This window comes from Crotalus tigris, unplaced genomic scaffold (assembly GCF_016545835.1).
Source record: "Crotalus tigris isolate CLP2741 ecotype Arizona unplaced genomic scaffold, ASM1654583v1 scf7180000024326.325410, whole genome shotgun sequence".
Taxonomy (NCBI): domain Eukaryota; kingdom Metazoa; phylum Chordata; class Lepidosauria; order Squamata; family Viperidae; genus Crotalus; species Crotalus tigris.
The window spans coordinates 103,442-115,943 of record NW_024100497.1 but is presented as its reverse complement, the minus strand read 5'-3'; the positions used below and the strand labels follow the sequence as shown (position 1 = coordinate 115,943).

The 12,502-nt window shown below is 37.3% G+C and overlaps 1 protein-coding gene across 1 annotated transcript in view; it reads right to left on the bottom strand.

Moving 5' to 3' along the window:
- Positions 1–12,502, bottom strand: part of PGBD5 (piggyBac transposable element derived 5) — an 81,472-nt gene that overhangs the window by 15,311 nt on the left and 53,659 nt on the right. Inside the window, exons 3-4 of the mRNA XM_039325318.1 lie at positions 9,776–9,910; positions 523–703 (exon numbers count right to left, since the gene is read on the bottom strand). Coding sequence (XP_039181252.1) covers positions 523–703; positions 9,776–9,910 — 316 coding nt within the window. The remainder of the gene's footprint in view (positions 1–522; positions 704–9,775; positions 9,911–12,502) is intronic.

Here is a 12,502-nt window from a genome sequence, read left to right as displayed (position 1 = left end):
TATATATATATATAAAAGCCTCAACTAATTTTTTTGTATGTCCAATGAGAGTTCATTTTCCATGTCATTCTTGCAGCCAGTCAAAAGAGAAAAGCCTACCATTTGCTTTAAAATGAAATTTAAACATAAAAAATTGAAAGATCAATTTTCAATACAAGCTGAAAGACTGAAAGAAGGATTTCTAGAGATTATACAGTGCAAAGGCTAACAGAAGACCAAACATAGGACCATGCACAAATCATCTTCGATTGATTTCATTGGTCCAGAAATGCTATATCATTCATGATTCTGCTATTCTCCCCAACCCCCAAACTCAACAATGAGAATAATTGCCAATCAACATGAATAATCTTCAATTTCTGATAATAACAAAGGAAACCTTCCAAAACCAATGTTGCATTGGGAGAGCCATATTTATATCTAGCAATATAGTAAGAGTATCCGTCATGATGGCTTCAGGTTTCACAGAATAAAGGCCTCACAAAGGACTGTTCCAAGATCCATGCATTGCCTGGCACTAACCTTGTTTTTCAAATTCTTCAAAGAGGTTCAGGCTGGTAATGCTGGGGCCAGTGAAGACAATACAGTTTTTCCCCGTGACATTCTGACAAAGACTCTTGGCCACTATGCTGTGAAGCTGGGCTTTGTTCTTCAAAGCATCCAGACCTTCAGTCCCACTGCTTTCCTTCAGATGGGCATAGATCTAATCACGAAACAAGAAATAGGGTGGGTGGATGGACAGAGAACAGCAAGGGGGGAAAAGTTAATGTACAAAGAGATTTATGACATACTATTAAGTATTAACTAACCCTTTCCCTCCTGGCACCCCCCAGATACATTGGACGTGAAATTTTGCAATCTTCAATCTTGTTTATTTCCCAATTGACTATGCCTTCTGGTAGTGGGATAAAATGAGATTTTAACTACATAGTCCTTTACCAATATTTTGCCAGTTTTCTTCTCTCAATACTACAAAAGAAATGACATTCCTGATTCCATTAGAGAAAAGGTCACAATTTCACTCCTCAAGATCCTTGACAAGAAGCAAGTTCTTAAACTTATCTCTTGGACTCAGCCTTTCCAATCATTTTACTCTAGAATCTACCTGTAGAGTCAATAGCTGATACCACCTCAAACCTGGAGCAGTTGTCAACCAATGATCAAAGATTACACTCAAGCAATGAAACAAACTATATAGCCATAATCACACAGAAAGGGGCAGTTGTAATATAGTCTAACTGTAGGTTGCCATGCTGGCTGAATTAAGGATGTTTAGCCTAAAAACATCCAGCTCAACTTCACACTGTGGTTACACCAGTTTAAATTGTGATTTATTAATCTGACTTGTTTTGAACAAAACAAATCTAAAATTAATCACAGTCCAGAAGATGATAGAGGATAGGAAGACCTGGAGGAACATTGTCCATAGGGTCGCGATGGGTTGGACACGACTTCGCAATTAACAACAACAACAAAATGAAATCCAACCTATCCTGATAGTTTTTCTGAAGCAGAGGGAAACCTGAGAATTAGAGAGGAATCTAATACTTATTTCCCTCATAATATAGTTTATCATTATGCCCAAATAGCAATAGCAATAGCACTTAGACTTATATACCGCTTCATAGAGCTTTACAGCCCTCTCTAAGTTGTTTACAAAGTCAGCATATTGCCCCCAACAATCTGAGTCCTCATTTTACTGGCCTCAGGAGGATGGAAGGCTGAGTCAACCTTGAGTCCCGCCAGGATCAAATTTCTAGCTGTGGGCAGAGTTAGCTTGCAATACTGCACTCTAACTACTGCACCACCACAGCTCTTTATTGTGCATAAAACCTTTATGTTTGCATTTGTTTTTAAAAATACATAAAAAAGTAAATTTGCAAATGTTATATAAAAATATGTGGAAACATGTGAAGAAGCATGGATGATACAAATGTTCAGCTTTTATTTGTTGTGTTTTCATTGGGTTTTTTTTTCTTCAGACAGACATAACTGTTGAATCTGGGTTTATATAACAGGAATTGTTTAGTTCTTCAGTGCTGCTTAATTAAAAAAAAGAAGACAGATGGCTAATTCTCCTACAGTTCTGCCCTTTAAAAGGAAATTCACCTCAGGCTTACATTTTTCACTCTCAATGCAGAGCTAGTAAATCAATTAAGGCTTGAGAGCCAAACAGCCCTATTCAAAATTAGGGTAGGCAATATCATTCAAATTTTAATGCAGTAACCTGCACTGGTAGATTTCTATTTAATTTCTATTTAAGTTTACAAATAATTTACAAGAAAGAAAGAAAGAAAGAAAGAAAGAAAGAAAGAAAGAAAGAAAGAAAGAAAGAAAGAAAGAAAGAAAGAAAGAAAGAAAGAAAGAAAATAAGGAAGGGAGGGAGGGAGAAAGGAAGGAGGGAGGAAGGAAGGAAGGAAGGAAGGAAGGAAGGAAGGAAGGAAGGAAGGAAGGAAGGAAGTACCAGCCACATTCATAAAATAGGTGTTGATCATATATACCAGCAGGAGCAAATGTAAAAATGCAAGACAGGAAACATGTACAAGTATAAGCGACAGGCTAAAAGCACAGTCAAAATTGGCTCATAGGTCTCATTTCCATGCATCTGAGTAGCAGAGCCATGAAACTAAAAAGATTCAGAGATGAAATATTAGATTGTTGTCAAATATTAGAGCACATCTCAGGCTAAAAAGAGTAGTGGTGTAGTCGTGAAGGCACCAAATTAGAAACCAGGAAGACTGAATTCTAGACCCACAGGAGGCACAAAGACAGCTGGGTGACCTTAGGCCAGTCATTCTCTCTTCAGGCCTAGGAAGAACTGCAGGGTCTTGTTCAGGCAATCGCCAGGAGTTCAAGTTGACCCAAAGGTACCAAAACAACAAGCACAAGCAAGAAAACCTGTTTATTCTGGCCCAACACAGATAGGATAGCAAGAAATCATTTAAAACCGTAGAGGACCGAACTATAAAATCCACTCCTTTCAGCAGGTTATAATAGCCAACGTGCCCACTATTTTTTTTGTGTTGTTATTTTTTTCTCCCCATTTAAACAAGGAAGGGACAAAATCAACAGGAGACCAAAAGAAATGCAAAGAACTAAGCACTTATTTAGACAGGCTCAACAGGGAGAGGGCAGGAGAAATAAAAGGTTGCATGACTTTATTACAGCCGATGGAAACGGCCCAAAGGCATCTTTTAGTCTTTTGTTTTCTTTGGTTCATTTTAAAAATGACCCCTGTGCACATGTATGGTAACTCCATATTCTCCTTCTTACTGGAGAGCAAATTTAACCACAGGAAGGCAAAGAGCAACTTTCTAGAGGAAGCAAGAACATGAAACAAATGAGAAGAAAGACAAACCAAACAGAATCCCCCTGGTCATCTCTTCCAAAATTAAACATTCCTTTCACTCCGTGTGGGGAAAAAAAATCAGGAATAAAAGAGCTCTTTTACAGGGAGAGAAAAGATTTCATGAATGGAGAAGAACAAAATCTGACCCAGCATTACAGCTAACGACCACAGAAACAGTGGATTCAACTAGAAGATGTCCATTTGGGAATTTCAAACTTGATGTCTGCCAGAAAATTGTGCTTTTTCTTAGAGAGTTAACTAAATTCATATATTCAGTCAAAATTAGGCCAGTTCGCTTTCAAAAGCAGATGAAATCTACTCTTATTTGAAAGCAGGGATGGGCAATGTTTTATGGCTTGAAAAGTGCCCTTGACTTTGATTTATGCACTGAAATGCATAAGATGAGCAGAACAGGACCAAAATGAGATCTTATTTTATTTGTCATTTGCCATTTATTTATTTATTTATTTATTTATTTATTAAGTTTGTAACTTAAATAAAGGCAAGCTTATTATTCCTTTGTATCTAATAATTTGACCCATTGCAACTTCAATGTGTACAATTCAGTGGGAACGTCTGGCGCTGTATCCCAAATTCTCAAAGAGTGCCCCTCCCTTTTTTTCAGCTTCAAGGATATGTTCCTGACACTTTGAACAATTAATCAGTGGAATAACTTGCCTCCAGAAGTTGTGAATGCTCCAACACTGGAAGTTTTTAAGAAGAGATTGGACAACCATTTGTCCGAAATGGTACAGGGTTTCCTTCCTGAGCAGGGGGCTGGACTAGAAGACCTCCAAGGTCCCTTCCAACTTTGTTATTCTATTCTATTCTATTCTATTCTATTCTATTCTATTCTATATACAAGAGGATTCTAAATTCCAAATTCTGAACTTTATTTTTCCTATGCAGACAAGCTAAGTCTGCATATAATTAGATTCTCTTCAAATCCAAAACAGGCAACTGAAAGCTACTAGATCAAGGAATGTCTAACATGAGGCTAATAAATGTCAGTTTCATGTCAGAAGATCAGCTTCAAGGTTCTATCCTTTGATCAATGGGGATGCAGCTGCTATTAAAAATAAGGCAAGTATTCCTCTATGGATGATGATAGCCTAGGCACAGAGGAACTAGCTTCATGTAATACACAACATCCTAATTAATCACAATTGTTATGTTCAAGTAACATATCATGTCCAGAAGAGTACATCATATTATGGTTTAACGCAATGGCTTGATAGCCTCAATATACTTAACTACAAGTTAAGTATATTTTTTAACACTAGGTTTGTACAAATTCCTTTTGGGGAATATGCACACATAAGGATAGTAGCAGAGATAATACAATTTTTCTCATTTAATTCAATTATATATCTGTAAGACTAATCATTCCCCCCCACAACTAAAGTTTCTTTTACAATACTGAGCAAATTATTGTTTTCTTCCTGCACAGAACAGCAGGCAGTCTCCAAATAAGTGGTTGACTTCAACTTGGCCTTTGTATAAATGCACCCAGGAGGTCATCAACATAAAGTCAAATATGCATTTAAGTATATAGTCACTAGGGGGAAAAAAATCCCACATCTGTCATTGCAACCATGGACCTAAGGGGTTCATGCTTTGAAGTGTTCATTTCAGAACTTCATAAAAATCCTTTCCTACGTGACTCTTTTCCAATGTGAAGAAAGTGCTCTCAAGACGCTGATAAACAAAAGCTCTTGAGATTATTGTGAATGTTATTTGGAAGCCAACACAAGTGTCAATTGCCTTCGTCTGTTCATGCTGTTGAGGTTGATACCTTGATGTGCTGAATATTATCCATATTCATTGACCTAACAGTTGGATGATATAGTTTAATGAAGATGGACAGAACATAAATTACTGTTACAGCCTGTTTGAAATGACTATATTTTTTGCCAGATATGCTTTATAATCTATAGCTTTTGTTCTGTGTCTGTTACCATGCAAAGCAAAACAGCACATTGCTTAATAAAAAAAATGTGCTTTCATAATAACTCGGTGGGGTGAAGGGAAAACACCAGCTTCCTTGTAAGTATGGCAATGGGTGCCTGCAAACTCAGCACTTGCTAAGCATAAAGGCTGCTCTAAAGAAAAGGCAGGTGTGAGGGTTGGAGAAGAAGCTTGAAGGAGGGGGCAGATGCCACAGGAGGACAAAGAGAAGCAGATAGAGAAAGTGCTCTGCTAGACAAGCTTCATCAGGCCTATATAAATAAATTTTCCCACCCTTCCCTGTTGCCTGGCCAGGATTGAGCTCATTGCCCAGGCAGAAAAGAGAGGTGGTTCTTCATGCTACAAAGCCTTACTTAGAAGGAAGGAGGAGACTAGAGACTGCTCAAGTAAGGCCCTGCTGATATGCTGAGGCCAGAAGGCTTATGGAGACTATGTGAATATAGGAGAACAAGCCTCAAGGCTGAACAACAAGGCTAACAGAACCCCAGAGTAATATGGACCCATCAAGGACTTGGATTGATTGTCGTTGACAGTGGGGTGGGGATTTATTGGATTTTTATATTGGGCTCTTCCTGTATATCTATAAGCTGCTTGGAGTCATCATAAGTGAGTTGGACAGCCATATAAATTTTCTCAATAAATAAAATAAATAAACTACTGCAACCAGACCTATTTACTTCCTTGGTTAGATGTTTTATTTTGAGAGTTACTTCGATTTCTTCATTTGTAATTGCTGAGATTCCAAAGGATCTGTTTTTGATGTTGACTCCTGTCCCTGATGCTCAAAGGACTGGAAAAAATAAACTTCAGATTTTCTACATCATTGGAGAGTCCAGAATTTGCTTTCTGTTACTCACTAGTCAGCTCTCCATCTCTCTGCACACTCAATTAACATAAGCATCTTGTACAAGCCACAATGAAGTCAAATGCTTTAAGATATCATTGTGTAAATAAAACAATTTATGGAATTTGCATCAGTAGCAACATAACAGATTACATTATCAAGTTGAATAAGGTATTCCATAACATTGTGATACATGTAATTTCATTTGCCTCTTTTGCCCACGTATGCATGGGAACTGCTTGATTATGCCTTTTTCCCATGGCTGAAACCTAATATTACTTAATATTACAGTGAAGGGTATGGAGCTACTCTATAAACATTTGGGATCAGTGCTGTGGTATGGCAAACTTACAGTGTGGTTTTCATGATGAAAATCATGAACAAAAACTGGAGAAATTGGACTGAGCCTTACCATCACTTCCTCTTAACCTAAGCTACCTAAACTAGTCTTGAGTTAGCTAGGCTTGAACATTGGGTCCTATCCAATAAAATGCAGTTTTATGGTGAGAAAAGTAAGATCCAGTAATTAGGCAGGAAAACCCAAATGCACAAGTATAGAATAGGCAGTACCTGATTCAACAGTAGTAACTGTGAGAGGGATCTACTGTGTTTCCCCGAAAGTAAGACCCTGTCTTATATTATTTTTGCCTCCAAAAGAGGCACTAGGTCTTAATTTTGGGGGTGTCTTATATTTTTCGTGACACCTGCCTCGCCTTGTGGTGGTGGCACCAAAAGCCCTGTCCAGTAGCCCACATGGCTGCCACCCCACTTCTGCTGTGGCCGCTGGCAGCAAGAGGCCGAGCGCACATCGCGCCATTGCCGCCATGAGACGAGGCAGGTGGGGGACGGGGTGGAGCTGTAGATCCCTCTGGGTCTTACTTTTCTCACCATAAAACTGCATTTTATTGGATAGGACCCAATGTTCAAGTCTAGCTAGCTCAAGGTAGCTTAGGTTACGAGGAAGTAATGGTAAGTCTCAGTCTAATTTCTTCAGTTTTTGTCCAGAATTTTCATCATGACACCACACTGTAAGTTTGCCATACCACACCACAATATAAAAAAGATGCTGAGACCTTAGAAAGAGTGCAGAGAGGAACACAAGGATGATGTTGAGACTCTAGAAAGAGTACAGAGAAGAGCAACAAAGATTATCAGGGGACTGGAGGCTAAAACATATAAGGAACGGTTGCTAGAATTGGGTATGTCTAGTCTAATGAAGAGAAGGACGAGGGGAAACATGATAGCAGTATTCCAATATCTCAGGAGCTGCCACAAAGAAAAGGAAGCCAAGCTATTCTCCAAAGCACCTGAAGGCAGGACAAAAAACAATGGATGAAAACTAACCAAAGAGAGAAGCAACCTAGAACTAAGGACAAATTTCCTGACAGTTAGAACAATTAACCAGTGGAACAACCTGCCTCCAGAAGCAGTGAATGCTCCAACACTGGAAGTTTTTAAGAAGAGACTGGACAACCATTTGTCCGAAATGGTATAGGGTTTCCTGCCTAAGCATGGGGTTGGACTAGATGACCTCCAAGATACTTTCCAATTTTTTTTTTATTATTATTATTATTATTATTATTATTATTATTATTATTATTATTATCATCATCATCATCAATAATAATAATAATAATAATAATAATAATAATAATAATAATTGCAGAGTCAGCCAGATGTTCAGACTGGATTTGGCATTTTTGTCTACCTATCAAGTCCTTACCAAGGACCTGGGATAGGCAGATGTGGATGTTCGATGGTATTACAGATATCGTCGCAGGATGGAAGCAGTTCCTAGTAAGGCCACCTTTTGCAATTGACTAATGGCGAATTTGTCAATGCCAATGGTGTTCAAGTGGTGCTCCAGTTGTTTTGGGATTGCACCCTAGGCACCTATTACTATTGATACTACCCTTGCTTGCCTTTGCCACAGCCTTTCTATTTCTGTTTGTAGGTCTTTGTATTTTTATCTTCTCGTTTTTTCTCATTTATTCTGGTGTCTCCAGGCACTGCCACGTCCACTGTCCAGACTTTTTTGTCTTTCTTATCGACAAGTGTTATATTATTATTATTGTTGTTGTTGTTGTTGTTGTTGTTGTTGTTGTTATTATTATTATTAGTCTGGAACTAAACCATATAATAAATGATTTAAGGAACTAGATATGTCTATCCTATCAAAGAGAAGGATTAGAGGTGACATTATAGCTGTCTTCCAGTACTTGAGTGGCTATCACAGAAAAGAGTGGTTTTGCTTATTCTCCAAAGCACCTGAGGGCAGGAGAAGAAGCAATGGGTGGAAGCTTCTTAAAGCTTAGAACTTCAAACTTAGAACTAAGGATAAATTTTCTGACAGTGATTAATCAGTGGAATAGCTTGCCTTATGGAGTTGTGGGTGCTTTGTCACTGGAAGTTCTCAAGAAAAGATTGGACAACCATTTGTCCAGGATGATACAAGGTATCTCGCCTTGAGCAGAGTGTTGGACTAGAAGACTTCCAAGCTCTCTTTCTGCCCTAAGATTAATATGACTTCTATGACTAACCAAGTTCTGTTGAGAATAAAATGATGGGAATAACCTTTGGAAACCAGTTTATTGTAGCTCCTAGAAAGAAGGATATATATATATATGTAATAAATAAATAAACTGGTGATCATGACAGACTTCATAAGATGAAAGGGGGGAATTTCAAAATACCAATTCAGAAAGTTATGGTCCATTATAAATTGAGTCCAAAGTTTCCTACAGTATGGATTCACTACTTTCTAGCCCTCCATGTCAAAAAAACATGTAGACTGATTGATTGATTGATAGACATGCCATCAACTTGTTTTCAGTTTCTAGCAACCAAATTGATAAATTTCTGTATGGCAATCTATCTCAAATTGTTCTTTCAGGTCTTCCAACAGTGCACTCATCATGACTGGTAACTGAGTCCAAATAAACATAGCAAAAATGATAGTCGGATGGGCTTTCTGGAAACATAATAGGACTTGTTGGCCTACTTCTTGAGTTTAGGAGAAATTTATTTATATTTATTTATATTTTTAAAAAATTATATCCTGCTCTTTGAATGAGATTAAGAGAAATATCTCCATGTCTACTGACCCAGGTAATTGAATCAGAAAGAATGAGAAGTTATCCCATGGATAACGTAATGTTCACTTGGGAGAAAACTAGCAGAAGGATTGGATAGAAAGAAAATTGTCAGGATCTCAGCGGAAGTAAATTGCTACACTCCATCAAATTGACGTAGCCATAGCATGAACTAACACTGCTGAATGGAATTTAACAGCGTCCATTGTTTTGTACTCAGAGATTAGCCCCAAAACATAAATTTTGAAAGGTAGGTTACTTATGCACCCCCATGACAATGAAATGTCTTAGAACTATTTTTGCTTCAATTCTTGCTATATACAGCCATCTGTTGCTAGGGAAGTTTCATTAAAAAACTTCCTACTCAATATCTTGGGGAAACTTCAACTGGGTATGAATCACACATCTATAAACTTGTATCTATATTTTTTTCTGTAGACAACAGAAGTCTACTGAAAAGGATAGACACAGCTTCTTTAAATGATGGCTTGGAACTTAGCAATCCATTCTTCTGGCACTTACCTGGCATATAAACCCGGTTGATGAGCACTGCCGTACCCAGAGACTGAATTTCCGTTTTTTCCTCTTACGTAATTCTCGCTCTGTGCAGGTGGCAATGAAAACTGGATCTTCATCAATCAGAGGCTCATGGAGTACCTAAAGTCATAATATGCTAATGTTATTTGGTCTTAGGCTAGGAAACCATTTTTAGAAATCCCCTTAAGCTTGCCAAAATTGAATCAATCCCTTATACGAGTGGTCTTACCCTACTTAATGGATTAGAAAGTAGCCCAGATATATTAATATTTTTTTAAAAAACCCTCTATTTTTCAACCATCAAATATGTACCATAACATAGCCTCAATTCTCATATGAAATACTCCATGAAACAAAGAAGCTTGTGAACAATATCTAGAAAAAAACATGAATCAGGTATTATAAATTATCCAAATCATAATTGTTGTTCAAGTGATTGCTGAATATATATTCTAATTATGTAGATCAGAACATTCAGTTGTTGTATCTGTCCTTGGCATCTTAAGAACAAAAAAATCACTATCATAAATTGCTATGCTTTCTTTGGCACTGACAAATTTTAGAATGTTTATAATGAACTTGATTCCTCCAGAAGACTCATCTTGGTAATTGTAATTCCCATCAGAATGTTAAACTTTGCCCAAGTGCCTGCTGGTTTTTACCAATTGTGTTCTACTTCTGCAGATACCAACAGCCTCAAAACTATCAAATGAGCATTTAAAAAAAGGAAACAAAAGGTTATCTAGTCAAACAAAGGACTGTTTTAATAGAAGAGAATACATGTAGCTTAGGATGAACTTGGAGTCCTTGGTGCTGTCTTGGTTGTTTGTAGACATTTCATTACCTAACTTGGTAACATTATCAGTGCAAGATATGTGTGGGGTTTATCTACAGTAACTTGGCCCACCAGTGTTAATGGGGATGTGGTTTTTTTTCCTTGGTAGTCCCTCAATTATGGTATGGTTTTCTGCTTGTTTGCCTGAGGTTTAACCCTTGCTTTTCTGGGTGTTGATCTTTTTTGTTTTCCCTTAGCTTTTTTATGTATATGGAATGGTAAAAAGACTTGAGGATGGAGGAGGCAGATACTATAAATTAAGGAGAGTTCTTTTCTGAAGTAATGTTATTGTAATTAGGTATAATGTAGTCTATGTCGGTACTTTAGCACATCCTTTTAATCCTGTTATGCAAATCCACACTCCCATTTGTCCTGGGTTTTTTTTTTCTGAAGGCATTTCATTTTTGAAGAATATTTTGAAATGAGGACAAAGGGTCTCATGGGAGTGGCCACCGTGAATTACAATCTGATTTTTAAGTGGCAAAGGGCAGAGTGAGTTTTTGAATTTTTCCATTGTCAATAGCTGACTTCTATAAAATTTTGGAATAATTTGTTTCTAGGCAATTTTCTTTTCAGATGAGTTTCTATGTTAGGACTGAGGGGGAAAAATTATTAGGGTGAAAGGATCTAGAGATAGGTAAATGGAGCAACCTGTATGTCATCTGAACACCTTAAAAGTGACGATAGTCCTTGTTTTAAATAAAACTTGATTAAGTCTGTAGATTACCTGTTTATTCCCCCTTCCCTCAAAAAAGCCATAGATCATCATCAAGCCATTTATTTGTTTAAGAATATGTTAACCAAAAACCCAGCTATCCCAGTAAGTAAGTTAAAAGAGAACATGGCAGCTATTTTAGTCAGGATAGATTTACAATATGTATTTATTTTAAAGGTTTATATGGCTGCCCATCATAAGCAACCATAAAACCAATAAATGAAACAGTCATAAAAACAATAAAATAATGAAATAGCAAACAAAAATTTACATTTACAATAATGTTGGACACATCAACTCGGCACCAATCATTAGACTATGTGCTCCTAAGTAGAGAAAAATGCAAAATACTAAAATAATACTCAATAATTAAGTAGCAGCAGGTCCCACTTAAAAAGAACAAATAAAAGCTCATCATATAGTTGTCCTGAGTGCAGATAACTGCATGCCTTAACCCAGCTATCAGTGAATGCCAGCAGGCATTTGTTAGGATTTGAAGTAAAAGTTGGATTTTTTAAAAGAAATATATGAAATATCTAAACTATCTTGAAGAGGAGAGAGAGAAAGAGAGATAGAGATTACTAGGAAGTTCCTTTTTACCCCCTAAAGAGAGAGACATATTTAGTTAACAACAGGCAGGTGAGAAAACTAGTACAGCATGCCCGGCCCATAGGTAGAAAGAGATGATGCCATGGTCAATGAATAATATATCCATTCTGTGTATTACTTTTCCATATTCTGAACTGGAATCTTGGAACTCCCTCTCACGTGATCCAAACCCCCTCCCCCTCCTCCCAAAAAAGCTCCAGGCTATCATATAAATTAAATAAATAAACATTGAACATTTAATTTCCGCATTCCAGCATGCTACACGTCAGGCAATATTTATTCTAATAACTGGCTTTTGTCATTAGGAAAAGCAGTTAAACGCCATCCTGTTTGTTTTGGCTCTCTTCGGTGTTTTATGCACTGCTGTAAAATAATAGTCACACTTGGTACAGTAGAAAATAAATTCAGTAACCAAAACACTGTCAACAGAATGAGGTGCCAAACCTAAAAGGTTCTGAATAATTCATTCAAAATTTGTATTAAACCACAGCAAGAAGGCTACTTTAAGCAACTGCTTGTCTATGTCCTTCCATTAGAGAGGCTGGCCAAGAGG